The 26434-nt window shown below is 49.6% G+C and overlaps 1 protein-coding gene across 2 annotated transcripts in view; it reads left to right on the top strand.

Moving 5' to 3' along the window:
- DOCK5 (dedicator of cytokinesis 5) overlaps positions 1-26434 on the top strand; it is a 73296-nt gene that overhangs the window by 39148 nt on the left and 7714 nt on the right. Inside the window, exons 24-49 of one of the 2 annotated variants that reach the window (XM_069035507.1) lie at positions 231-301; positions 1563-1669; positions 2273-2409; positions 3106-3201; positions 5117-5215; positions 7368-7462; positions 7998-8076; positions 8308-8408; positions 9231-9289; positions 9748-9902; positions 11227-11312; positions 11818-11974; positions 12462-12502; positions 12606-12696; positions 13207-13326; positions 14337-14426; positions 15186-15290; positions 16610-16751; positions 19120-19201; positions 19376-19460; positions 19853-19939; positions 20364-20540; positions 22824-22907; positions 23780-23917; positions 24849-25015; positions 25722-25899. In XM_069035507.1, coding sequence (XP_068891608.1) covers positions 231-301; positions 1563-1669; positions 2273-2409; positions 3106-3201; positions 5117-5215; positions 7368-7462; positions 7998-8076; positions 8308-8408; positions 9231-9289; positions 9748-9902; positions 11227-11312; positions 11818-11974; positions 12462-12502; positions 12606-12696; positions 13207-13326; positions 14337-14426; positions 15186-15290; positions 16610-16751; positions 19120-19201; positions 19376-19460; positions 19853-19939; positions 20364-20540; positions 22824-22907; positions 23780-23917; positions 24849-25015; positions 25722-25899 — 2829 coding nt within the window. Of the gene's footprint in view, positions 1-230; positions 302-1562; positions 1670-2272; positions 2410-3105; positions 3202-5116; positions 5216-7367; positions 7463-7997; positions 8077-8307; positions 8409-9230; positions 9290-9747; positions 9903-11226; positions 11313-11817; positions 11975-12461; positions 12503-12605; positions 12697-13206; positions 13327-14336; positions 14427-15185; positions 15291-16609; positions 16752-19119; positions 19202-19375; positions 19461-19852; positions 19940-20363; positions 20541-22823; positions 22908-23779; positions 23918-24848; positions 25016-25721; positions 25900-26434 lie in introns of those variants that run through there. The other variant, XM_069035508.1, reaches the window with a different exon arrangement.

The following is a 26434-nucleotide window of genomic DNA, read 5'->3' as shown; positions in this document are numbered from 1 at the left end:
TGGGAAGGGGCTGGGCCAGAAAAAGGAACGAGAGAATTGTCCATGAATCCCTTCTCCTCCACCTTTCCCACTCTGCAGTGCAGCTCTGGAATGGCTGGATGCATAAATGCTCTGTGGATGCATAAATTTGATTTTAAACCAGTTCTCTACAGTTGTTCCCATATTTGCTCTTGACAAAAACTGGATTTCCCACGTATGTTTCATGTCCTTGGTTTTTTTTCTTCTTTCAGGGGGCAGCTTTAAAGTATTTGCCAAGCATCATAAATGATGTCAAACTGGTATTTGACCCTGTTGAGCTCAGGTAACTATATTAAGTTTGTTGGTCCTCTAAACTCAGCTCATCTGGTGGGAAGATTTTTGGAAACTTGGCTAAAAGCAGCCACTCTGGTTATGATCTGATGGTGCAGATCTTGTGCATGGACTCATGAGAAACATCCTCAAGGCTTGCAGGGCTTTAAAGGAAGTCAGTGGAGTTCAGAGGATTCTGTGCATCCCAATTTACCATTCTGGAAGTGTCCCAGGCCAGGTTGGACAGGGCTTGGAGCAACCTGGGATAGTGGGAGATGTCCCTGCCCATGGCAGGGGGTGGCACTGGATGATTTTAGGGTCCCTTCCCACCCAAATTATTCCAGGATTCTGTGATCCTTACAAGCACCTTGAGATTTTACTGAAAACCAGAATCTGAGGGCAGTGAAGTTGAAATCTTGTGCAAGTTTCCACCAGTTCTTGGTGAATGCTCCTGTAAAGTGTGGCAAAGGCAGAGCCTTGGCTGGGAAAACAGAAGTTGTGTTTATCCAGGAAATTCTCAGCCCTGTGGATTCCTGGTTTTGGTGCTCAGAGCTTTGCCCAGAGCTGCCCAGCCCTGTCTCCTTGTCCTGACACAAATGATTTGCTGGGAAGCAGCAGACAGGCAACAAATGTCCATGGAATTTAATTTAAGGGAATCTCGGGTTGGAGTGAGTCATCTCTCCTGATGAAAGGGGTGTCTGGAAGGAGGATGTGCTTTCACTGCTGTGGCTGTTCCAGGTTTCACCAGTGGGCTCCTGAGTCTGTTCCAAATGATCTGTTCAGCCTCCTGTGTTCTCTGTGTGTGACAGCTGCTGTGACTACCCCGTGCTGGCACTGCAGGCCACAGAGCACTGCCTGGTTTTGGGGTTTGTGATGGACCTGGTGTGTCCTGGGATAAAAGCTTCATTCCAAGAGGTTTAAGCCTGCAGCTCCTGAACACTGCTCAGTTTTACTTCAAGTCCTGTGCTAAGCTTCTTGAAAATAAGTCAGGGCTCTGTAGTAATTTGCCTGTTGGATGGAATTCCCAGAGCAGCTGTGGCTGTCCCGTCCCTGGAAGTGCCCAAGGCCAGGTTGGAGCACCCTGGGATAGTGGGAGGTGTCCCTGCCCCTGGCAGGGGTGGCACTGGATGGGATTTAAGTCCCTTCCAACCCAACCCATTCCGGGATTCTGTGATTCCATGGCTGACCCAGGGCAGGGCAGTGTTGGTGTGGGAGGGATGGGGTGATGCTGGGTGGGAATGCTGACCCTCTGCTCCCTCTGCTCTGTACCCCAGTGTCCTCTTCAGCAAGTTCATCCAGAGCATTCCTGACAACCAGCTGGTCCGGCAGAAGCTGAACTGCCTGACCAAGATCGTGGAGAGTGACCTGTTCAAGCAGGCTGGTGAGTGGCACTTGGAAGGCTCTGAGTTCTGCCAGGGGCCACACACCCTTAAAAACGAGTTCCCCTGGCAGTCATCCACCATTAAACCCATCCCTAGAAACATTCCTTGCCTTGGAAGGGTTTTTGCTGTTCAGGATGTATGCAATGCCCAATATGTGGGATCCTGATCCAGGGTGGTGATTTAGAAAGAGGGAGAAGCTGAGTGTGCTGTTTGGTGGAATACACAGAATTTATAAATGAAGGGGCAGGGATGGATGGGATATTGGGATGGAATTCCTCCCTGGGAAGGTGGGGAGGGGCTGGGATGGAATTCCCAGAGGAGCTGTGGCTGCCCCTGGATCCCTGGAAGTGCCCTGGGACAGCGGAAGGCATCCCTGCCCTGGCAGGGGTGGGATGAGGTGATCTTTATGGTCCCTTCCTACCCAACCCAACCCATTCTGGGATTCCAGGATTCAAAGTACAGATTATTTATGACTCTCTCCAGTCCGTTTGTTGTAACTCCAGTGGCTTTAGGCAAGTTCTGGTGTCCCAGATGAAATTCCTGTGTGGTGCCCATGCCCAGGGCGTGCTGAGGCTCTGCTCTGTCCCCGTGTCACTTTGCAGAGTGCAGAGATGCCCTCCTGCCCCTGCTCATCGATCAGCTGAGTGGGCAGCTGGATGACAACTCCAGCAAGCCCGACCACGAGGCCAGCTCCCAGCTCCTGAGCAGTGTCCTGGAAGTCCTGGACCGCAAAGATGTGGTGAGCACGAGCTCTCAGGGGTGCCAGTTCAGCTTGTTTCTTCTTTTGAGAAGTTACAGTAAAGAAACATCCTCAACTTACGCTTTAATGAGTCAGAATTGTGATATTTACAGCAATTGTGGTGCATTGCTGTGCAGTTCTTTGTAGTGGCTCTGTCTGAAATGGAACCAGGAAGGGTTGAATTTGTTGTTGTCACTACTAGAAGCATTCACTTCCCTTTCTAGGGGCCAAAATGTCATCCCAGCTGCTGTGGTGGCTTGTTCAGTAATTTGGAGCAAGTCAAAGAAGTATTACAGAAGTATTAGGAAAGTATTTTATGATATAAAAAGGAGGAGGTTTCTCGTTCCCCCTTCATGAAACAGGGACGATGATCACTGTTCAGCCACCAAAACACACTTCCCCTCTGGCCATGGGAACTGTTCTGAGTGGCTGTGAGCAGAGGGGTTTGAACTGTGCAGAGAAAACAAATCAAAGCCCCAGAACAAGCTGATGAAGCTGGGACAGATGCATTAAGGGAATTCTCCCCCAAGTGAATCCCTGAGTGTTTGAGTTGATCTCTCGTGTGTTTAAATCTCCTTTTTCTGCTTCCCCTAATGACAATTAAGTGCTGCCAGGGCAGTCCTCCCACACAGGGAGCTCTCCCTGAAGGCTGTGCACGAGGAATGGTCTCCAAAGTCCCTTGCTGGCTGTCCCCAGGGTGCCACTGCTCAGCACATCCAGCTGATGATGGAGCGGCTGCTGCGCCGGATCAACCGCACGGTGATCGGGATGAGCCGCCAGTCCCCGCACATCGTGAGAGCCTCCCCTGCCTGCCCTGCTCCTCCAGCACCCTCTGCCACTGGGATTCCTTCCCCTGGGAGCCTCCCCTGCCTGCCCTGCTCCCCCAGCACCCTCTGACACTGGGATTCCTTCCCCTGGGAGCCTCCCCTGCCTGCCCTGCTCCCCCAGCACCCTCTGACACTGGGATTCCTTCCCCTGGGAGCCTCCCCTGCCTGCCCTGCTCCCCCAGCACCTTTTACACTGGGATTCCTTCCCCTGGAGCCTGCCCTGCTCCCCCAGCACCTTTTACAGTGGGATTCCTTCCCCTGGAGCCTCCCCTGCCTGTCCTGCTCCCCCAGCACCCTCTGACACTGGGATTCCTTCCCCTGGAGCCTCCCCTGCCTGCCCTGCTCCCCCAGCACCTTTTACAGTGGGACTCCTTCCCCTGGAGCCTTCCCTGCCTGCCCTGCTCCTCCAGCACCCTCTGACACTGGGATTCCTTCTCCTGGGAGCCTTCCCTGCCTGCCCTGCTCCTCCAGCACCCTCTGCCACTGGGATTCCTTCCCCTGGAGCCTCCCCTGCCTGCCCTGCTCCTTCAGCACCTTTTACAGTGGGATTCCTTCCCCTGGGAGCCTTCCCTGCCTGCCCTGCTCCCCCAGCACCCTCTGACACTGGGATTCCTTCCCCTGGAGCCTCCCCTGCCTGCCCTGCTCCTCCAGCACCCTCTGACACTGGGATTCCTTCTCCTGGGAGCCTTCCCTGCCTGCCCCACTCCTCCAGCACCCTCTGACACTGGGATTCCTTCCCCTGGGAGCCTCCCCTGCCTGCCCTGCTCCTCCAGCACCCTCTGACACTGGGATTCCTTCTCCTGGGAGCCTCCCCTGCCTGCCCTGCTCCTCCAGCACCCTCTGCCACTGGGATTCCTTCTCCTGGGAGCCTTCCCTGCCTGCCCCACTCCTCCAGCACCCTCTGACACTGGGATTCCTTCCCCTGGAGCCTCCCCTGCCTGCCCTGCTCCCCCAGCACCCTCTAACACTGGGATTCCTTCTCCTGGGAGCCTCCCCTGCCTGCCCTGCTCCCCCAGCATCTTTTACACTGGGATTCCTTCCCCTGGAGCCTGCCCTGCCTGCCCTGCTCCTCCAGCACCTTTTACAGTGGGATTCCTTCTCCTGGGAGCTCTCAGTGGGCAGCAGTGGGTGATGAACTCGTCTCTCCCTCCCCTGCAGAGCTGCTGTGCCCCCAGCCATGGCTCCTCGTGTTTCTCTGAGGATTGGGATTCAGGTTTACCCTACTCCAGTTAGAGCTGGGTCACTGGGGGTGATTTCACGTCCCTTTGGGCCCCTGTGCACAGAATTTGGTGCCACTGCAGTCCCTAACAGGATTTTTGCTGCATTTTGTCACCTGGGCTCAACAGGATGAAATGCTGACAGATGGGGCACCCCGAGGGGGCATTTCTGCCTCCTGTGTGGCAGTTGAGGGGTGTAAGCAGCTGGGTGTTCTAATTTGCCCTGTATTTCCTGTACAGAAGGATGGGAAAGCCAGGAGCTGGGGATTTACCTGATTTTTGCTAACTCTGGGGTCACTTCAGTGTGCCATCCATGAGAATTGCAGCTCCCATGTTAAATCTGAAAATCAGAGTCAGCTTGGAAAAGACCTTTAAGATCTGATGAAGTGGATCAATATTTATAAAATAAAATTCCCTGTTTGAAGGATGTGTTTCTCTTGTGATCCCTGGGGAGAAAGAAAGCACCACCCAGATTTCATGCTTGAATTTTAGGAATTCTTACCTGGTTGAGAGGACCAAACAGTCTCAGGTTGATGTCAGGACATAGATAAACAGGATTGTGATCGGTGATACTTGATTAGGTCACACTGACGTGCCACACTTGGAACTTACAGTGCTTAACCCAGGAAAATAACCCAATATTTTGTGTTTTTCCCATCCCAGGGTATTTTCGTGGCCTGCATGACGGCCATCCTGAGGCAGATGGAGGATTTCCATTACAGCCATTACATCAACACTTTCAAAACCAGGCAGGACATCATTGTAAGTCAGCCTGGCTGGGGAATTACCTCAGCCCACCCAGCATCACCACACTCTGCTCTGCAGGGTCATTTCCGTGCTGAGGGTGGGGTGATCAAACCATCAGCAGTGGCTCCTGTGGCACAGTTTCTGGGAATTTATTTGTGTCCCCCTTGCTGGGCATCTGGGGGGGTTGCTGGCTCAGCAGAGCCCAAGAACAGCATTTGTGGCATTGAGGAAAAACGTTTTTAATGAGTTAAAAAAATGTTTGATTTGAGTCAGGAACCAGAAGAGGGAATGAAGATGGGAAGGAGAAGCATTTCCCCCTCTCTGGCTCTCACTTTGTGCCCCTGTTCTCTTTATCTAAGTCTCTCCCCTCCTCTGGAGTTTGATTAAATGTTTAAATCTTGCTTTAGTGGCAGCAGTGCAGAAAGTTCCCAAAATGTTAGAAATTCACATCCCCAAAGACTTTGGCTATGAAACCAGGTGAAACATTACATTTCTGAGGGTTTTTTCTGCTTAAAATCAGCAGATTTCCCCCCAAACTCCCCAAAATGGCCCAAACCAGTATTTTAGCAGGTTCCCAGTGCACAGCACAAGAACCTTTGGAGCTTTTTGTCCCTTTATTCCTTGTTCTGCAGTTGGGAAGTGGCTGTTTATTGAAATACCAGCTGGGAAGGACCTGGAGTTGTGTTCTTCCTGTACCCAATCCCAAATGGGTTTGGGATCCCGTTTGGGGAGCCAAGGTGATCTCTTTTCTCCCTGTGCAGTTGGAATTAGAGAATTTCACAGAAATCCCTTGCAAAATCAGCTGTCACTCCAGCGTGGAGCAACACAGCCATCTACAGGTCACACTCCGTGTGGGTTCAGAGCTGGCTTTCTCTCACTCGAATGATTTGTTGTGAAGGAAGGAAAGAAGGAAAAAAAAAACCCAAATCAGGGAGATTCAGGAATTCTGGAAGTGTTCATCCAGTGAGAAGATTTTCAGGAGGGTTATGGAAAATAACAATTTCTAATCTAGTTTTTATTCACACTTCAATCTACAGGAGCAAGCCCCTCTTTGTAGTGGTCTGGTAGTTGTTAATGCCAACAGAAAATTCTGTTTTACTGCAAGAACTGCTCTTATTTTTGTTGTTCATTATTTGGTTTGTTTGTGCTGCTATTTTCAACCCTGGCTTGCCGTCATTCCCCAGTTGGTTTTGCACTTCTGGGAGTTCATTTGTATCCTCAAGGTGCCCATGTCAAGTCCAACCCTCTCCATCAGGCTCTGATTTAATAATGCCAAAAGGGTTTTTACTGAGGCAGCACCAAGTGCTCCATTTCTCCATCGATATCTTGCCAATTCTTCAGCCCAATCTGTTCAGCTCAACAGATTTTTTTGCTGGTGATCATTTCAAGGGGATGGTTCCTCCTGTGACCTTCTTTGTGTCCCTCTGGTTTTTGAATCTTAATGTGCTGCTGCAGAGAATAGAATTGATTTAAGAGCTCAGAGGTGGCTTTTGTGTCTGCAGAGACGACGAGGAGGAGATCAGTATTCCTGATACTCCCTTCTTTTGCTTATCTCTGTTCTTTTTCCTTTTTTTTTTTTCCCCTCAGTCTGCAATTCAGCCTTGCTTTTTCCAAGGTTGAAGTCTTGTCTGGAGGGGGTTTGTGGAAAAAGTGTCTTTTCTACACTAATGTAGAGTAATTCTAAATCACATCACTGCCTCTCCTAAACTGTCCTTAAACTGGACCAGGAAAGGTTTAAGTAATTAGTGAGTGAAAATAAATTACAGTTTCAGGCTGTCTAGATCACTCTGTTGCACTGTCACCACGCAGAGATTTGGGAACAAACCCTGCAATACTGGTTTTGCTCTCTAATCCAGGACTCCCTCCAGCACAGCTTAATGCGAAACAGCAAAGACAGATTTAATTAAACAGATCAACATTCTGTGCAATTATTTCTCCTTGTGCAGCTGGATGGATGAGATGTCAGGAATAATTTCATTATTGGGCCATGCTCACACAATGAGAGACCCCTGTGAGGAGGGGCAGGGCATTGATTGCCAATCAGCGTGGTCGTTAATCAATGCAATTGCAAACATTTGCATTTCGTGAGGTCACAGCATCATCTCCCCGTAATTCCATGGACAAAAAACCACCACGTGCAACCTGATGGGTTTTGTTCTTCCAACAGGACTTCCTGATGGAAACGTTCATTATGTTCAAGGATCTGATTGGGAAGAACGTGTATGCGGCTGACTGGATGGTCATGAACATGATGCAGAGCAGGTACAGGGTTAAGCCTGGGTAAAGCCTGGCTTTGGAGCCTCCCTGGGCCTGAAAGGAGGTTGGCTCACACAAGGAGGTTTATTTTCTTCAGCCACTTCAGGCTGATTTAAATCAGATTTCAGCCAGTTTTAGTTCCTGTGCGTTTCCACTGGTGGAACTGGGAGCCTTTCTCCTGCCCAGAGGAACGTAATCCACCCGTGGGGTCTTTTGGACAACTTAAACCAGAGAAAGCCTTTTTGGTCTCAGTTCTGGGGGAATCACATGGAAAACCTAAAGCTAGAACTGGGCAACGCTTAACCTCTCCTCCAGAGAGGAAGTTCTCCCTGAAATCCAACCTGAGCCTCCCCGATGCAAATAGAGGCCGTTAAACCAAGGAATAACTTGGAATGTTCCCCGATTTAGAGGAATTCCTGCCTTTTCTGGGATCATCTCTTGCTGTCTCCTGACTTTGCACGTAGGAGCCATAAACCAAGAGCTGTGGTGTGGTTTATTTTGTTTCAGGAATCACCTTTATTTGATGTTTTTGTCTCTTCAGGGTTTTCCTCCGGGCAGTGAACCAATTCACCTCCGTCCTCAACCGCTTCTTCCTGGATCAAGCAAATTTTGAACTCCAGGTGATTGTCCTGTTTCTTCTGGATTTTCTTTTCTGGATTTTCCCTGGATCCAGGGATCCCAGACCTGAAATGCAGGGAGAAAAACTAAACCCCCCCTGTTAGCAGACTGCAGCTCACTGTAGTTCCCCTCCCCTGGAGGGAGCTGTGCATTTGGGGCTGGGCAGCTTCTTTTGTGCCTGTTCTTGCTTTTCCTTTTTCTCCTCCCATTTTAATCCCCTTTTTCTTCCCCAGCTCTGGAATAACTACTTCCACTTGGCAGTGGCCTTCCTCACTCACGAGTCCCTCCAGCTGGAGACCTTCTCCCAGGCCAAACGCAACAAAATCATCAAGAAGTGAGTTCACATTTCAGACCTGCCAGGCCCTTTCTGCTGTCAGGAAGCTCTCTTTGGGCTGTTCCAGACACCCCCATGCAGCCCCAGGATGGGAGGAGGTGCCATGGAAATGCTGATTAAGGCAGGGTGATAAGGGGGTGACCAGGACAAGATGTCAGGGTTGTTGTGGTTTTGGCTGGTTTTGGCTGTTTTGTGGCTGTTTTAAGTCTGGTCAGGCAGATCTTGAACTGGTTTAGCTCCTTGCCAGGATTCTGTCCACTGGAAGGTCTGTAATGGAAAGGTTGTCGTGATGCCCAGAATTCCCCAATGCAATTCCTCAGCCTCTATGGAAGGCAGGTAAGAGGAATCCTAAAAGCCTCCAACTTTTTAGTCCCCCACCTTGTATTTTCCTAAAAGCAAGAGCACCTCAGAGGCATTGACAGCCCCAAACCAGCAGTTCTTAGTCACTGAGCAGCTTTTACCTCTTCTTTTCCTTGGAATCCAGTGCCTGGATGTCTCTGAGCATCTGGACACAGACTTTTGTTCGGGTTTATCCCTTCTTTTCTGCAGAAGTGGCTTGAAGAAGCCAGACAGTGAAATCTTCCTGCATTGCCTTGATGTCAGCAGTCAAAGCTTTAGGGGAAAACCCCCAAATCCAACCAGACTGGGGTGGAATTGCAGGAAGCAGCAGGGCTGCAGCTCTCAGGAAGTTCTGCTCTCAGGACTCTGCAGTCCCCTCAGAGTGAGCCACTTGTGGCTTTGCCATTCACTTCTCCAACAACATTCCCAGGATCATTTCAATGCTTGGCCTTTGTCATCTCTTCCTTTTACTGCTTTTTCTAGGTATGGGGACATGAGGAAGGAAATTGGCTTCAAAATCAGGGATATGTGGTATAACCTGGGTGAGTTCCAGCTAAGGAATTACCTTTATTCCAGCTCTCAAGCTGGCTTTCAAATCCTTTATTTCTTTACAAAAGCTGCACGTGTTTAATGTGGGGAAATGCACCTGAAGTTCAGCTCTTTCAGCACACAAATCCTCTTTTTTCTGTGAATAACTTGGAAAAGCTGATTTTTTCCTCACATCAGCTGCTGAGATAATTTCTTAGATTCCCTCTAAAGGATGTTGTGCCATGTAAAGGATGAGGGGGATTTTTCAGAGAGCCTTTTCTGGGATTCACAATTCAGCTCAATTATTTCCTTGTACTCTTCCTGAATTTTGGAGCTTTAACCTGTTAATTCTGCCTTAAGCAGTAACCACATAAAATCCACATTCTGAGCAGTTTGTTCTGTGACTGTTGTGCTTAAACACTGGAAACCCAAATGCTGCCACTGGATGTATTTGACTTTAAATTTCTTGCAGGTCCCCACAAAATAAAATTCATCCCAGCCATGGTGGGGCCAATCCTGGAGGTGACCCTGGTCCCAGAGCCTGAGCTGAGGAAAGCAACAATTCCCATCTTTTTTGACATGATGCAGTGTGAGTTCAACTTCAGTGGCAACAGGAACTTCCACAAGGTAAGGGAATGCCTTCTATAACCAATATATTTATTATAATATATAGATATTTAATATATAGATATTAAATGCAATATAATGTGAAATATATATATACAATATATAAAAAGATACAGTATTTTAGATAGAATATGATCTGTATTATATGTAATCTTACATTCTATATGCATATAAAAATTATATAAATACATAGATACGAATATATGCTATGTGTATTTACAATAGATACACAATAGTGGTACTTCACTACAAATGTCCCACATTGTCCACTGGACAAAAGAAGAGAATATTTAAACAAAACAAAACAAAAAAACCACCCAAAATTGTGCCAAGCCCCTTGGGAAGTCACCAAGTGGTTTGTAGGGGTCAGGACTTCGCAGTTCTGTCCCTGACTGGGCCTTTCCATGACTTTGATAATCCCTGAATTCCCTTTTTTTCACCCTTCCCTGCATTTGCAGAGGTGTCAGTGCCCACCTCTAAACTGGGAAACAATTTGAAGACCCTCAGAGGGTCTAAAAAGTAATTTTAGCTATTTATTTACCTTTATAATAACAACATAACTCCCCCCAGGACAGACTTTTGGCTGTCAGTTACCCCACAGAAAACTGCGGGGCAGTGAAATATTAGGATTATGTGGTTGCTTAATTACACCTGATGCCTTGAGAGGCCACCTAAAACAGAGCCTGGACAGGAATAAGGGAATAAAGGGAGGTATTTATGTGAAAGGCCTTCAAAGGTACCCCTGGGGGCCAGGGGCCACTGCCCAGATGGGCCCCAAGGTGGACCCCAGGTCACGAGTTCTTCACACTTTTATAGGTTTGGTTCATTTGCATAGCAGGGTTAATTCCCCAATTAAAGCTTCAGTTAATGATGGAGTTTCCCCAAGCTCAGCCCCCTCTCAAAGGCTTTTGGTTTACACATTTTGGGCCTAGGATGGTCTGGGTGTCCTTGGAGAGCAGGCCCGGAGAGGCTTTGTTATGTCTGCCCGGCACAGAGAGCAGAAGTGAACAGGCTCCAGGGAACTCCAGAGTTACACAGCAGGCAGTGCAGGGCTTGAAAATATAAAAGTTCAAACCTAAGGCATCACACCAGAGCGTGACCCTGTGGGGTGGGAGAGGGAGGACTTGCATTTCCTTGCTCCAATCTTCTCATTTTGGATTTTTACCCTTTTTATTCCACCCCAGCACTGAGAACACCCTGACCTCAGCCTGTGAACCCAGGGTGTGCTGGTGGGGAGGGTCAGGAACACCCCCAGGGGGTTCTGGTGCCAGCCCCTGCTCCTGAGGGCTCTTCTCTGTTTGATTGGGGGTTTTTGCCTTTCCAGTTTGAAAACGAGCTGATCACCAAGCTGGACCAGGAGGTGGAGGGGGGCCGAGGGGATGAGCAGTACAAGATCCTGCTGGAGAAACTGTGAGTTTCATAAAGCACCTGGAGGCTCTTTTTATCTTTTTTTTTTTTTACACTTAATTGGGCTGCTTTTTTAATGCAAAGAGGCCCCAATTCATTAATTACTCCAGCGAGCAGGGAGCTGGTGCAGCTGCAGTGATCTCAGTGCTGTGCAGGTGTTCTGGGGCTGATTGCCCAGAAGTGAGGGGTTTATTCTGCACTTTTAACTGCCCTAAACTGGAGATGGAATTCAGAGTCAGCTGCCAAACTGGGGAGGGGGCTGCAGGTGGAAGAGCAGGCTCAAAGTTAAAGCAAAATCAGAGCATTTTAGCACCAAAACATCATTTTTAGATCAACAAGTGCAGTCCTGCCCTGCCTGAGTTGGGTGTCTCAGGTGTGTGTGTGTCCAGCACTGAGTGTCCATCCAGGGAAGCACTGGAGATTTGGGGTAATTCACCCCGAAATCCCATTTACCACCACCCAGAGCCACAGCTGAGCCTTCCCCTCTGTCCCTTGGGTGTCCCTGCAGGCTCCTGGAGCACTGCAGGAAGCACAAGTACCTGGCAGCCTCGGGAGAGGTGTTTGCCCTGCTGGTCAGCAGCCTCCTGGAGAACCTGCTGGACTACAGGACCATCATGCACGACGAGAGCAAGGAGAACCGCATGAGCTGCACTGTCAACGTGCTGGTAGGGCCTTGGGACACCTCTCCTGGGCTTCTCTAGGCCCCCTTGGAATTATTTTTCATCTGGGGGAGGATTTTAATCAGTTCCTCATGCCGTTTTTGGTTAGTGATGTGCCCAAATCAGGCTCTGGAACTGTAAACACAGAACGATGGGCAGTCCAAAATCAAGTCGTTGGCTGATCCTGCTAATCTGGAACCCTGGAACACAGGCAGGAAAGATGCCTGGCTGGTGGTTGGGATCTCTGTTCCCCTGTAAAGAGCTTGTATGACTTCAGACAAGCCATTTCCCTGATTTGGCCCTTTTTTGGAGGTGCTGGTGTCCCCCTGGTATTAAGGGATGGTCTCAGGGGTGGATCCACCTGAGCAGCCAAAATGACAGTAAATATCCCTGAAATGCCTAAAACTGCTGCTCAGGGTAATTGTGTGGAGAAGATTCTGCAAATCTGTGGTGCTTTACACTGCCAGTGCTTGACTTCTTCTGTTGTTGGCAGAATTTTTACAAGGAGAAGAAGCGAGAGGACATTTACATCAGGTAGGCTGTGTCCCTCCATGAGCCTGGCAAAAGCCTTTATCCCTGGGTGTTCCCTGGGATACAGGAGCCCTTCACATCAAGGAATTGCTTTTCCTTTGCTCAGGTACCTGTACAAACTCAGGGACCTGCACACAGACTGTGAGAACTTCACAGAGGCCGCCTACACCCTGCTCCTGCACGCAGAGCTGCTCCAGGTGGGCCAGGGTTTGGGATTTAAATGAACCACAAACAGCTCAGAATAACCAAATCACTTATTTTTCTATTTTTAATGTGACTTTGAATCATGTAGGTACCAGTGGTCATTAAGGGGCTTCACAACGTTGCAGTTTCCACAGCAAAATAATTATAACTATGAGATATATATAATAATGTAATGGTATATATGAAATGATATAATTATATATAATGATATTATGGTATATAAATAACGATGTACATACAATATATAATAATGGTATATTATAAAATATATAAAATAGGTGATATAATTAAATAATAATGATAATAATTATTAAAAAATAATTATTAGCATCAATCTGTTACATCCTCCTGGTGCTGCAGTGAGCTGAGAGGAAATGTCTCAGGTTTATATCCCTGCAAAACTTCCTTTGCAGTGATGAGGGATTTGTTTTGAATCACCCACTGTAAGGATTTATCTGGAAACATTCCAGTTGTTTCACCTTTGCCTTTTTTCCCTGTCCCAGTGGTCAGAGGAGCCCTGTGTCCCTCACCTGCTGCAGAGGGACACCTACTACGTGTACTCCCAGCAGGAGCTCAAGGAGAAGCTCTACCAGGAGATCATCTCCTTCTTTGACAGGGGCAAAGTGAGTGTCTCACCCTGCTCCTACAGCAGACCTGCCTTGGGAAGCTCCCTTTGGTTTGTGTTTAGTATTTCCTAACTGGTGAGCTCCTGGCTCAGTGGTTGTGGCTGGCTGAGGTTGGTTAAAAGGGTAAAAGCAGATGTGGTTCCACACCAGGCCTGGCTTTTTGGCAGGGATCCCAGTGCTGGCCTGAGCAGGGCCTCTGTTAGTCTGGGGAGATTTGATTCCTAATTCTGTGTTGGCCAAAGGCTGTCTGGAAGATGAACCTGTTCAAGGTTCTGGGAAGGTGGGGAATCTGCAGGTGTTTTCCTTCCTTCCCCTGGGAGTGTCAGGTTTTGGGGATTGCAGGGAGAGTGGCTCCCCTGGCTGATGCTGACCCTGGGAGCTGCACCTTGGAGAGAGGGTTCTGCCAGGGAGAAATGGCTTTAAGCTGGAACAAGGGAAATTCAGATGGGATACTGGGAAGGGATTGTTCCCTGTGAGGGGCTGGGATGGAATTCCCAGAGCAGCTGGGGCTGCCTCTGGATCCCTGGAAGTGTCCAGGGCCAGGCTGGAGCACCCTGGGATGGTGGGAGGTGTCCCTGCCCATGGCAGGGCTGGCACTGGGCTTTAAGGTGCCTTCCCACCCGAATTCCATGATTCCATGATGAGACAAACCCAAGGAACCCCTGTCCAAGTGCTGCTGTAGGAGGAGACCACCTGGGCTTCTCTCTCTGCTGTTCAGACCTGTCCTTCCTCCTCACAGTGCCCTGGCAGGATCATAAGGGAGACCTGGCTTTGTAAATCACTTTCAGATCTCCAGATCACAAGATCTGTGTGACTCCAATAATCCCAGCAAAAAAAAATGCACAGCACAGAGTCTGAGGGAAACCTGGCAGAGCATGAAAGTAGTGCCTGAATTAAAATCAGCTGCATTTTTGTTTACCTAGCTGTGCTAATGAAGGCTTTTAACAGAGTCTTTTATGTTGCTTGTGCTCTTCTTCCCCTCCTGCCTCTCCTCACCCTCCATGGAGATGTGGGAAAAAGCCATTCAGCTGAGCAAGGAGCTGGCTGACATGTATGAAAACAAGATCTTTGACTACGAGGGACTTGGGAATCTCCTGGTAAGGCTTTTTTTCTCCATTTCCAGCAGGCTGCTGACTGCTTAAATTAATATTGTTCAGCAGGATAAGCCTAAAATAAATGTATGTTAAAGACAAACAAACCAACTTAACCCCATGGCTTTGTAAGCTTAGTAGTAGAATAAATATTTTCATTGTTTCTTTTGACCTTCTGATTAGCATGACAAAACCACGTGCAGATGTTTAGAATTCTTGATTTTAACCAAATGAAGTAACAACCAAGGTGCATTTTCAGGCTCCATGAATCTCATCACCTTGTTATTTCTGTGGTAAAACTGCTGGGCATGAACACAGGGCTATAGAATCCTCTTGGCTCTGAATTCTGTTTTTTAGTGGTTAAGGATGGAACCAGATGGTCTTTATGTTCTCTCACAGCAGAATCATCTGCCCAGTTTTATTTCTGCCAGTTCTCTGACATTTGTCACCATTTGTGTCTGCTCACTTTCAGAATATATTTATATTTCATTTGTTTTCCCACCGTGAAGGATTTCAAGTATCCTTCTGGAATCCTAAAAGCCGTGGCATTGTTCTCATGTCTGCAGACCAGGAAATGAAGTTGGTTCTGGCCCAGACAAAGCAAATATTTAATCAAGTAAATGGATGAGAGACTTCATCAAAACAGCAATTGTGGAATGTGTTCTGAGGGCAGAGCTCAGAGATCAGGGATTGTCCCTGGGAGTGTGAGCTGGCAGTGTCCTGGAGTATTCCACAGTGAAAGTCTGGTGTGTTTTTCTTTTCCAGAAAAAAAGAGCTACTTTTTATGAGAATATCATGAAGGCCATGAGACCTCAGCCCGAGTACTTTGCTGTTGGATACTATGGACAGGGTTTTCCCTCTTTCCTGCGGGTAAGGATCCTTCCACACCCAATTTCTGGAGTGCTGGAGACCCTAAAAATCACAACTTTTGCAGAGCTTCCAAGAAAATTCGGTGCCAAACTCCTTCTCCTTTCAGTGGCACTGACAGATCCAAATCCCAGGAGTGTTTTGGAGCATTTCAGTGTCTCCAAAGAGACAAGTCAGAGATGAAATTCTGTGTGTTACCAGCTTGAGTTGGAGTCAGGGTGTTACAAAAGGGTTTTTGGATGACTGATGAGTTCTTCTATGGACTTAAACAGAATTTACCTTTTGTATTTGTGCTCCCTCTGAAATGTGACTGTTGCTGTTAGGAAATGTTCAGCCTCTGAAGAATTTATCCCATTGCTTTCCAGCCTCAATCAACCAAATTTTCAGGCCAGGGATCATTTCAGTGATCAGGGAGAGTTTGTCCCAAGCAGAAGAATTAAAGTGCAAAGGTGCTTCTTCTGTGAGCCAGCTGCTGAGCACTGCTGGACCCGTGTGGAGGACAGCAATGACTCAGCTCCAGGGTCAGCAAGGCTGAAAATATTCCTGTTATTTAAAATTCAGGGCCATTTTATGTTCTCAGACTGGAGCTGTTTGAAGTTCTGGCCTTCAGGGGAAGCCAAGCTTAATAAAAGAGAGGAATGTTAAGTTAGAACTGTGTGAGGGGATGGCATGGAAGGCTTTCAACTGCAGGTCATGTTTTGGAATCCATCCCTTCCAGAAACCACTGCCAGGTGGAGAAATAATTGGCCATGGTCTGGTGTTGGGTGCGTGGAGCAAAACTGTCAGGGCTGGACACTGATGGTCAGGAACGGGACTGAGGTGAAATTCCCATCTGTGCCCAGGGAGATCCCTCAGGGAACTCACACCAGGGGCTGGCAGGGAGCAGGCAGGTCCCTGTATTTAAGAATTTCTTGGCACATTTATTCTCTTACCAAAAATCCACCCCTGGCTGAGAGTCCCCGTGCTGAACCCGTGAGTTTGTGCAGTGCCAGGAGGCGTGAGCAGCTCGGTGACACTGGCATGTGTTTGTGGGGACATCACGTCCCTGCTCATTGCAGGTGGCCTTTAAAAGCTCCTTTCCAACTCTCTTTGATGACTCTCTGTGGAGAAATGCATTTTTTAGACAAATCTGAGGTTTCCCTTGCCAGACCTGGCTCCCGGGAGTTGCTGCGCCCTCATTGCAGCCCGCATTCCTTCCCTCACCCCTTCTGTCTGTCCAGCTGGGATCAACCCTTCCCATTAACCAGCTCTGAGGGTGTCTGGAAAGCTCTGTCCCACTGCTTTGTTGAGTTTTAATTCCCTTTTTCTTCTCCTGCCCACAGAATAAGATTTTCATCTACCGTGGCAAGGAGTACGAGCGGAGGGAGGATTTTAACCTGAAGCTGCTGACCCAGTTCCCCAGTGCTGAGAAGATGACCAGCACTGCTCCTCCAGCAGAGGAGATCAAGGCTTCCCCCAAACAGTGTATCTTTTGGGTTTAGGGCCTTTTGGCACATCCCAGAGCTGCCTCTTCCCCACAGTAACACAGTTGGTGAACAGCAGTAATGATAAGTGAGGGGATTATTGCTCCAGGGGGGTTTGGAGACAGGCACTGGGCATGGAAATGGGGCTGTCCAGAGTTGCAAGGGTGGATTTAAAGGCAGTTTGAGGCTGTCAGAGTTAAACAAGTTGCTGTCAGGGTGAGGAACAGACTTCAGGGAGGATTTCCTGAGTTCTCACTCAGGTGATGCCAACTGCTCTGGCCATGGTGGGACCCAGTTGGGTGTTTCTGGGTGAAAGATGTGGAATACAGGCTGTGAAAGTGGGATAAAAAGTGAAGGACACTCCTTTCTTCCAAGAATTTATGAGGTGCTGGGGTTTGTGTGCTTCTTCCCCTAAAAGTCCAGTGGTAAAAAGTGCAAAGTCATTATTTCCCTGAAAGTCGTTGGGTGCACAGCCCTTACTATTTTTTAATTCTTATTTTTCCCCTTGCTGCTGGGACTGCAAGCTGTGTCCCAAGCTCCCCACCAGGCTTGCGATCCTCTTAACTGTGAGTGTGTGACCCAGTGGAGGTGCTCCAGATTCCTGCCAGTGACTTCAGTCCGTGACTCCTGGGCAAACCAAGTTCCTGGGCTCCCAGCCTGTGTCCAGCAGGCCAGGCTGGAGAAGCTGAAGGTCCATTTGGCCCCTCAGCCCCTGTGCACAAAGGCCCAGCTCTAGCAGTGATAGCAGATGCTTCCCTTGCAGTTCTCCTGCCAAGCACTGAACCCACATAGGAAATTAAAATCCATTCAAGACCAAACTTGGTATCAAAAACGCCTCTTCTGTTGCTGCTTTGTTTCAGCTGCTTCCTTTGCATCTGTTTGTGTTTGTTCTGATGTTTCTGGCTCGGGATGAACCCGAGCTGCAGAATTTGGATGCAGATCTGAACCGTCCCGAAGGTTTGGGGGTGTTGGGTTCCGGGTCTCTGGCACAGCCCCGGGATGAGGGGGAGCAGCTGCAGGGCTTGGATGTGGGACAGGTTCTGCCTGGACTCCCACAAACACCTCCTGAGGAGATGAGGAGTGCCCAGATCCCTGTTGTGTTAGGCAGGCCTTGCTGCTTCTGGGATTGGTTTTACTTTCAGGCTCTTTTTAACCTCCTTTGTCTCATGCTCTTTTTTATTACTTCAGTTGGGGTTTTTTGCTCTTTTATGACAAAATACCTCGTTGTTCTTTCGGTAGTAATGTGCTGGGGGTACCAGGTGAGCTGTGCTGAGCCTCAGGGGTTCCCTGCACCCCAAAGCAGCCCAGTCCCCAGCAGCTGAGCACTGGGAGCTGTGCAGGGGCCCAGCAGGGCACCCAGCCCAAGCTAACGAGCTCTCCTGAGACAAAGAATTCATCAGCTGGGGCTCAGAGCCTGAGCTAACGTGGCTCTGTGGGTTTTGGGCTCAGCCTGGCTGGTGGCCACCTGGCTCCTCACTGCAGGCAGGGGGACTCTGGCTCTCAAAACGCTCTTCAGAGCTGCCCTCAGCGAGTTCAGGGATGTATGGGGGCTGCCTTCACCCCCCACTAAAACATTGCCACTTCAGAGGGCAGGGGATTCGCAGAAATCATCCACTCACGGGGGTCAGGTTGGTTAAGCTTTGCTTTGCCAGCCAGGATTTGCTTCTGTAAAGCCTCACACAGTCCTTAAAGCAGAACTTGGGAGGAACATGATCAGCTCTGGTGCTTGGGGATAAAAGTACCAGGATTTTGTAATGTCTGTCATTATTCACAGGTGCAAAAGCTGAGGCTGAAGCAGCTATTCCTGGATTAAAGCAATTCCTTTATTCAGTTGGCTTCATCAATCTAAAAAGTGGGAGAGAAGGAGGGGCAGCCTCTGGTAAATAACTGTGGGGCGAGAGAGAAGAGCCAGATGCATCCACAGAACCTCCTGCAGAACCTTGTTTCCCTTTTTCCTGTCTCCCAAAGTAGAAATCAGTGGTGCCCAGGATTCCCAAGCATTTTCACCAGGGAATTTCAGCACTTGGGAGTGTCCAAGGCCAGCCTGGGATAGTGGAAGTGTCCCTGTCCACGGTGGACAGTGGAACTGCATGAATTTTGAGGTCCTTTCCAACCCAAAACATTCAGGGATTCTGTGATGATTATTTATAAAGTCCTTTTCTTTTTGGGTTTTTAATTCACAAGGAGCCTACAAACTGCAAGATGCAACATAATGCCTGTGATTGGTGATGAATTAGTCAGGTTTGAAGAAAAATACTTAACGAGGGCACAGGGAATTGTGGAAAAGTCTGACAGGAAGGGTTTTTCTCTCCCTCTCCTGTTTTCCCAGAAGGGTTCCTGGTTTTTCATCCTTAACCAGAGCTGCTCAGATGTGCAGTGCTTCATTGTGAAGCCTGTGATGAACCTGCCACTGAATTACAAAGATAAACCTGTTCCTGAACAGATCTTAAAGTAATTTATTTTCCTTTTCCCTCAACATTTTCTTTGTGTTTTCCCCACTAACTTGGGCCTTTGTGTCCTGTGTAAATTGTGTAAAGTCCTCCCCACAGCCTGTGAGGAAACTGTTGAACATTTGAGTGAGGGTGGGAGCTGAGGAAAATCACCTTTTACTCTGCTTCTCCCCAGCTACTACAGAGCCAACGAGGTGCAGCAATTCACCCACTCCAGGCCTGTCAGGAAAGGAGAGAAAGATCCAGACAACGAGTTTGCTGTGAGTCCTTTGCCTTTTGTTTATTTTGGTGGTGGCATTTTGACCAAACTGTCACCTTTTCCCTCTCACTGTGGCCATGGAGGTTGGGAATTAAAATGTAGGAGGCACAAAAGGCATTGCAGTCTCCATGTGAAGCTGGCGATGATGTCAAGGGGCTCCATAGCTGGAGTTCTAACATTTAAATCCATCAGAATCCATAATTGTGGTGCTGTGTGAGCCCAGCTTCCTCCAGAGCCCAGCAAGGGGCTCCATCCCAGTCAGGGAAGGTGGAAATGGCTGTGGAATTCCTGCCAGCTTGTTCTGGAAGCCTCATCCCACACAGGAGAGCATTAAACTCCAAGACCAATATTTTCCTTGTATCTCAGGTGTCTTTTTTTTCCTTCTCTGAGCAGAACATGTGGATAGAAAGGACAACCTACACGACAGCTTATTCATTTCCAGGCATCCTCAAGTGGTTCGAGGTCAAACAGGTCACAACGGTGAGTTCTCCACGGGGGCTGGATCTCCAATCCCTCATGGAATAGAGCCTTGGAACACTTGGGAGTGTTAATCCTTCTGCTGTTGGATGTAGCACAGATAAAAGCAAATTATTTCATTTCTTACTCAGTGGAGAGGAATAAATCACAGAACCATGGAATCCCGGGATGGTTTGGGTTGGGAGGGACCTTAAAATCATCCAGTGCCACCCCTGCCATAGCAGGGACACCTCCCATTGTCCCAGGCTGCTCCAACCTGGCCTTGGGCACTTCCAGGGATCCAGGGGCAGCCCCAGCTGCTCTGGGAATTCCATCCCAGCCCCTCCCCACCCTCCCAGGGGAGCATTTCTCCCTAAAAATTGAACGAAGGTTTGAAAGGTTTCTTCTGTGACTAATGAAGGTTCATTCTGTTTCTTCTCTCCCTCAGGAGGAGATCAGCCCCCTGGAGAATGCCATAGAGACCATGGAGCTCACCAACGAGAAGATCACCAACATTGTCCAGCAGCACATCTGGGACCGGAGCCTGCCCGTGCACCCCCTGTCCATGCTGCTCAACGGCATCGTGGACCCCGCGGTCATGGGGGGCTACACCAACTATGAGAAGGTGTCTGTCACCTCCAGGGAGCCCCTCTGCAGGGCTGGGAGAGCTGGGGGGGCTCACCTGGAGAAGGGAGATTCCAGGGAGAGCTCAGAGCCCCTGGCAGGGCCTAAAGGGGCTCCAGGAGAGCTGCAGAGGGACTGGGGACAAGGGCTGGAGGGGCAGGACACAGGGAATGGCTTCCCAGTGCCACAGGGCAGGGCTGGATGGGATATTGGGATGGAATTCCTGGCTGGGAGGGGCTGGGCTGGAATTCCCAGAGCAGCTGTAGCTGCCCCTGGATCCCTGGAAGTGCCCAAGGCCAGGCTGGAGAGATCTTGGAGCAGCCTGGTCCTTAAAGTCCCTTCCAGCCCAAAGCATTCCAGGACTCTGATCTGGAGCTCGGTTTCCTGAGCTCTGCAGTGTGGAAGGCCCAGGCTGGGCCCTGGGAGGTTCCAGACACGGCACTTTCGGGGTCTGTGTGTGCAGGGCTCAGAGAGGAGGAGAAAAGAGCAGAGAACAGGGATTTGCCCTGGCTGCAAGGTGGAAGTGCTCAGGTTCTGTGCTCTGCAGGGCCGGGGGGAGGAAGGACCCAGCTCTTCTGGGCCCCTTTCCAGTGGGATAAGAACCTGCTCCTGCCTTGTGGGGCACAGAGGTGCTTGGGCAGCCCAGGGAACAAAGAAAAGCCAAAACCTGACATTTCTCCCACGTATTGATAGGGAATGATAAGGCAAAAACAGCAACATCTGTCTTTGGAATCTTGGGCAGAGCAGAGAATTCAGGGAGAAAGCAGCATTTCCTGTGCAGGTTTACTCAGCTGACTTCACTTGAGCAGTGTGGGTTGTTCTTTTCTGTGCTGTTTGACTGAAGCTGTTGATTCCCTCCACCTCATGATGAGGTTCCCAGCACAAAAGGCACTGCTGGTTTCCCCAGACGGGGTGGGATGTGGTAAAACACATTTAATTCTCCTCAGCTCTGTCCCCATCCATGGAATGAGGTGCACAAGTTAATTGGGAGAGGGGCTGATTGATCTGGGCTCTAACTCTGCTGATTCCAGAGGAGCTTGGAAGCTTTGCCAGGGCTGAATTTGGCCCTGAATCCTCCCATTTTATGAATTAAGGATGACATCAAGTTTAGAATTACGAAAGTGGGAAAGCAGTTAAAACTAGAAAACACAGAGTCTCTGCAGCCACATCTGGAAATACTCATTGCTAGTTCATATTTTCCTATTTCAGCTGCAGATCAGAGCAGAACATTTGGCTTTTGTGGGCAGCTAAAATCTGAGTTTTAATTGTTTCATCGTAGCCAAAAGCCGAAGTTGGGGTTTTTAACATCTTTCCTCTTGCAATAATTAAGCACTTTCAAGGAAAATCCTCTGGGAACAACCCAGCAGCCCTTTCCCAGGCTCACCTCTATCCCTTCAGGATCAAACCCCCAGCCCTATAAACTTTTACTCCAGTTTTACAGAAGTAAAAAAAAATAAATTCAGAGGCTGAAATAGTTCAGAGACGCAATGAAAAACTTATTAGGGGGTTTATCTAGGAAAAAAAAAGAAAAGTTCAATTATTCTGACCAGGAATTGGGATCCATTTCAATGGGATACATCATGGGAATTGGCACAGTTTTCAGTCCAGAAAAGTGGATTTGTGTTCATTCAACTTCAAACCAAGACCAGATCCTGCTGATTTGAGGTAAACCCAGGAGAAGTGGAGACTGAAGGTGATTTGTTGGAGGAAGCTGGGAGCCCAAATCCCAGCGTGGTCTCTATTTCTGCTGAACCTTTGTAACCAGCCCCAGGTGGAAATGGGGGATTTAAGGGCTGAAATGAAGGGAATTGCAGCAGGAGCTGCCCTGCTCTCCCTGGGGCAGCTGGGGTGGTTTGGGTGTGCTCGTGGGTGGTGGGGCAGTGACTGCTGCAAGACAAAGGGGCTTTTTGAAGTCAGAACTTGAGGTTTTGGGTCTGCCACTCACGTTTAAGTGAGAAGTAGAAGTGATGGAACCTCAGTTCCTGAGTCAGTACTGGTTTGTGAGAAGGGGATCGGGACTGAGCAAAACCTTTCTGATGCAGTAACTGTTTCTCCATGTGGCTCACTGGAAAAAATTGTTATTTTTTTAACATAAAAAAGTGGGGTTTGTTCCCTTTTCCCAACAAATAACTCTGGTTCTTTGTTCCTCAGCTTGGTGCCAGCAAAATTCGGCTTTAATACGAGGAATAATGGCAGCAAATTGCTTTTGAAGGATCTCCCCCTCAGAGCTGCCTGAGGGAGCAGTGTCTGTGTCACCTGTGTCACCTCCTCTCTTTGCTTCCAGGCCTTCTTCACAGAGAAATATCTCCAAGAACATCCTGAAGATCAAGACAAAATCGAGCTGCTCAAGCAACAAATCGCTATTCAGGTATGGAACTGGGGGAAAGCTGGAAGCACTGGGGAGGGCAGATGTTTCCTCAGCATTGCTGGGGTGTTAACACAGATCAGTGTTACAAGAACAATCTGGATTTATGGACAGTTCGTTTTTATTTTAAGAAAACTTCTGTGTGCTAAAATTGTGGCCTAAGACACTCCATGTGCTCTGAAATATTTGCCAACACGGGATGGCTTTTCCCTCATGAATATTAAAATATCTGTTACCTCTTCTTGAAACCATCAGAGCTACTGGTTTGTCAGCCTGACCATTAGGATTGGTCTGTTTGGACCCAAATGGCACTGAAAAATTGCACTGTTTTCTTGGGATGCAAATTCCATCCCTGCAGAGCAGTTTGTGCTCGTTCCCACAGCCAGCAGAGCCTGGTTAAAGCCTCCTCACAGGCACACAGCTCTGGGGGCTGAGAAGGGATCTATTCCAGGATTTAACATGCATTTTCCAAAGCAGTGGAGGAGACGGAATCACGGAGTTGTGGAATGGTTTGGGTGGGAAGAGGCCTTACAGCCTGTCCAGTGCCACCCCCGCCGTGGGCAGGGACACCTTCCCCATCCCAGGGTGCTCCAAGCCCCATCCAGCCTGGCCCTGGAACTGTGCTGTAAATGGGGAAGATGTTGATGTTTCTTCCAGACCTGGAGCTCCAGCACTGGAGTTCCCTCATTGTCCCCAGCTCCGAGTCAGCAGCTGAGCTCCCTTCCTGTGTCACTGTTTGTTTTCCTCTCTGCAAACCCAAAACACATTGATTTAAATCCTTCCGTCCTATCTGAGCTGTTTAACTCGCACTCTGGGGAGCAGGAGGGCTGGTCTGTGCTCCTGCAGCTCATTCTGCTCCTCCCTCCCTCCCTCAGATGCCTCTCCTGGCAGAGGGGATCCGGATCCACGGCGAGAAGCTGACGGAGCAGCTGAAGCCCCTGCACGAGAGGCTCACAGCCTGCTTCAGGGAGCTCAGGAGGAAGGTGGAGAAGCAGTACGGGGTCATAACTCTGGTGAGGGAACCTGGTTTTTCCATGTTTTGCCCCAAAGGAACCCAACTCCCCCTTTTCCACCCTTGGGTGGGTGTGAGGTGGTTTCACAGAATCCCAGAATCAACAAGGTTGGGAAAGAGCTTTGAGACCACTGAGTCCAAGCTGTGACCTAAAACCACCTTGTCCCCAGCCCAGAGCTCTGAGTGCCGTGTCCAGCCCTTGCTTGGTCACCCCCAGGGATGGGCACTCCAAACCTCCCTGGGCAGCCCCTGCCAAGGCCTGAGCTCCCTTTCCATGAGGAAATTCCTGCTGCTGTCCACCCTGAGCCTCCCCTGGCCCAGCCTGAGGCCGTTCCCTCTCCTCCTGTCCCTGTTCCCTGCCAGCAGAGCCCGACCCCCCCGGCTGCCCCCTCCTGTCAGGGACTTGTGCAGAGCCACAAGGTCCCCCCTGATCCCCCTTTGCTCCAGCCTGAGCCCCTTTCCCAGCTCCCTCAGGAGTTCTCCAGACCCTCCCCAGCTCTGTTCCCTTCCCTGGACTCACCTCAGCCCCTCCATGTCCCTCCTAAAGGGGCCCAGAACTGGACACAGCACTCGACATGTGACCTCCCCGGTGCCCAGTACAGGGGACAATCCCTGCCCTGGTCCTGCTGGCCACTCCATTCCTGATCCAGCCCAGGTGCCACTGGCCTTTTTGGCCACGTGGGCACACCTGGGCTCATGTCCAGCTGCTGTCCGTCAGTCCCTCCAGGTCCCTTTGTGTCCAGCCCCTCTGTCCCCAGCCTGGGGGTTGTGACCAAAGTGCAGGACCCTGGCTCCTGTTAAACCTGCTATCCCTGGATCCAGCCCCTGGATCCAGCCTGCCCAGGTCCCCCTGCAGAGCTTCCCTTGCCCCAGCCTCGCTGTCAGCTGTGGATCTGCTGATGGTGGAGGTTTCTCACGGTGTTTTCCTGCAGCCCCCGGCGCTGACCGAGAGGAAGCCGAGCAGGTCGGGCTCGGTGGTGCTGCCCTACATCATGTCCTCCACCCTCAGGAGGCTCTCGGTCACCTCCGTGGCCTCGTCCGTGGCCTCCACCTCATCCACCTCGTCCGACAGCGCTTCCTCCAGGCCAGGCTCGGATGGGTCAGTGATTGACAGTGATTGACAGTGATTGACAGCGGGGGGGATGTGCCTTAGCATCAGTTACTCTGAAAATCAACATTGATTCCATGGAAATACTGTTAAAAATGTTAATGGAGGTGGGTGTTGTTAGTCCGTTTTACAGACGGGACTTTGGAGCACAAACAGTGGGAACTGAACCCCCCCCGTGGTTGCCCCAGTAATCCCCAGTGCATCCCAGGTGCCTACTGCCTCAGTTTCCCAGGAAAACGGGGCTGTGAGGCACCACAAGGTTCATTTGGGTCAGCTAAGAGGTGAATAAGGCACACAGCACTTGCTGCACCCTGTCTGCAGCTGCACCCACGGCATGGGAAGGAGCTGCCATGCCTGGGGACATTCCCTGCTGTCACTTGTCTGTACACTGAATTTACAGCTGGGATAACCAGAGTTTGGGTGATTTGTTCAAGGTCAGTGAGAATTGTGGCTGAGCATGAATTGCAGCTCTGGCTCCCTCTGCAAGCAGATCACACTTTACCTTGGACAAAAAACATGCAATACTTGGAATTCCAGAGGTAACAGCACAAATCCCACTGGAAAATTCATGGTCCTACCTCACTTTTTTCACAATAATCCCTTACACAAACTGAGAGATCACAGCTTTTTAACAAACAGCCCTTTCCAGGTCTGATGGACTCGTGTTTCATGTTTTTCTCACTCTTTCGGGCCACAGATCCACCCTGGAGCCTCTCTTGGAGAGGAGAATATCCACATCTTCCAGAGCTGAGGAGCTGCCCGTGAAAGACGAGGGTGACAACAGGATTAGCAAACTCAAGAGGAAGGAGTGGAGCATTAGCAAGTCTCAGGTTATTGTGGAGAAGGAGCCAGAGACAGAACTGACGTCCAAAATGGTAAAAAAGTCACCATAACAATGACAGCAATAATAAAACCCTCAGCAGGAGCGGGGAGTGTTTCCACTGCTCTCAGCCATGCTGGTCAGGGGAGCTTCATTAAACTGCGGGAGGGGTTCGAATACCAAGAAGCCTCAGTCATCTGAGTAATTCTTTGTTTAATTTGGAAAATCCGTGTCACAGGCCCAAGTGCAGCTTGGCTGGAGGTCCAGGCTGGGAGCAGGAGGTGCTGAAGGGAGCAGAGCCCTGTGGTGCTCTCAGCACCATGGCAAAGCCTGGTTTTTGTTGGAGCCAGGAGCCCTGCTCAGCCAGGCAGGGATCCAGCTGCCCAGCCAGATGAGCAGCTGCTGTCAGGCAGCACAAATGAAGTGTCCTGTGAGGTGCAGAGCACTTGGGTGGATCAGGGAGTTGGGTAAAGATGCTCTGGTGGTTCAGTCACCAGCTCTGGGAACCTGGATCTGCCAGGCTGTGCTGTGCTCCAGAGCCCTGTGAGGGCAGGGTGGCCATTCCTTGAGGAATAAATCAGAATCTGCAC

This window comes from Aphelocoma coerulescens, chromosome 22, assembly GCF_041296385.1.
Source record: "Aphelocoma coerulescens isolate FSJ_1873_10779 chromosome 22, UR_Acoe_1.0, whole genome shotgun sequence".
NCBI lineage: Eukaryota > Metazoa > Chordata > Aves > Passeriformes > Corvidae > Aphelocoma > Aphelocoma coerulescens.
The sequence above is the reverse complement of the archived record's forward strand: the minus strand, read 5'-3'. Positions and strand labels throughout refer to the sequence as shown.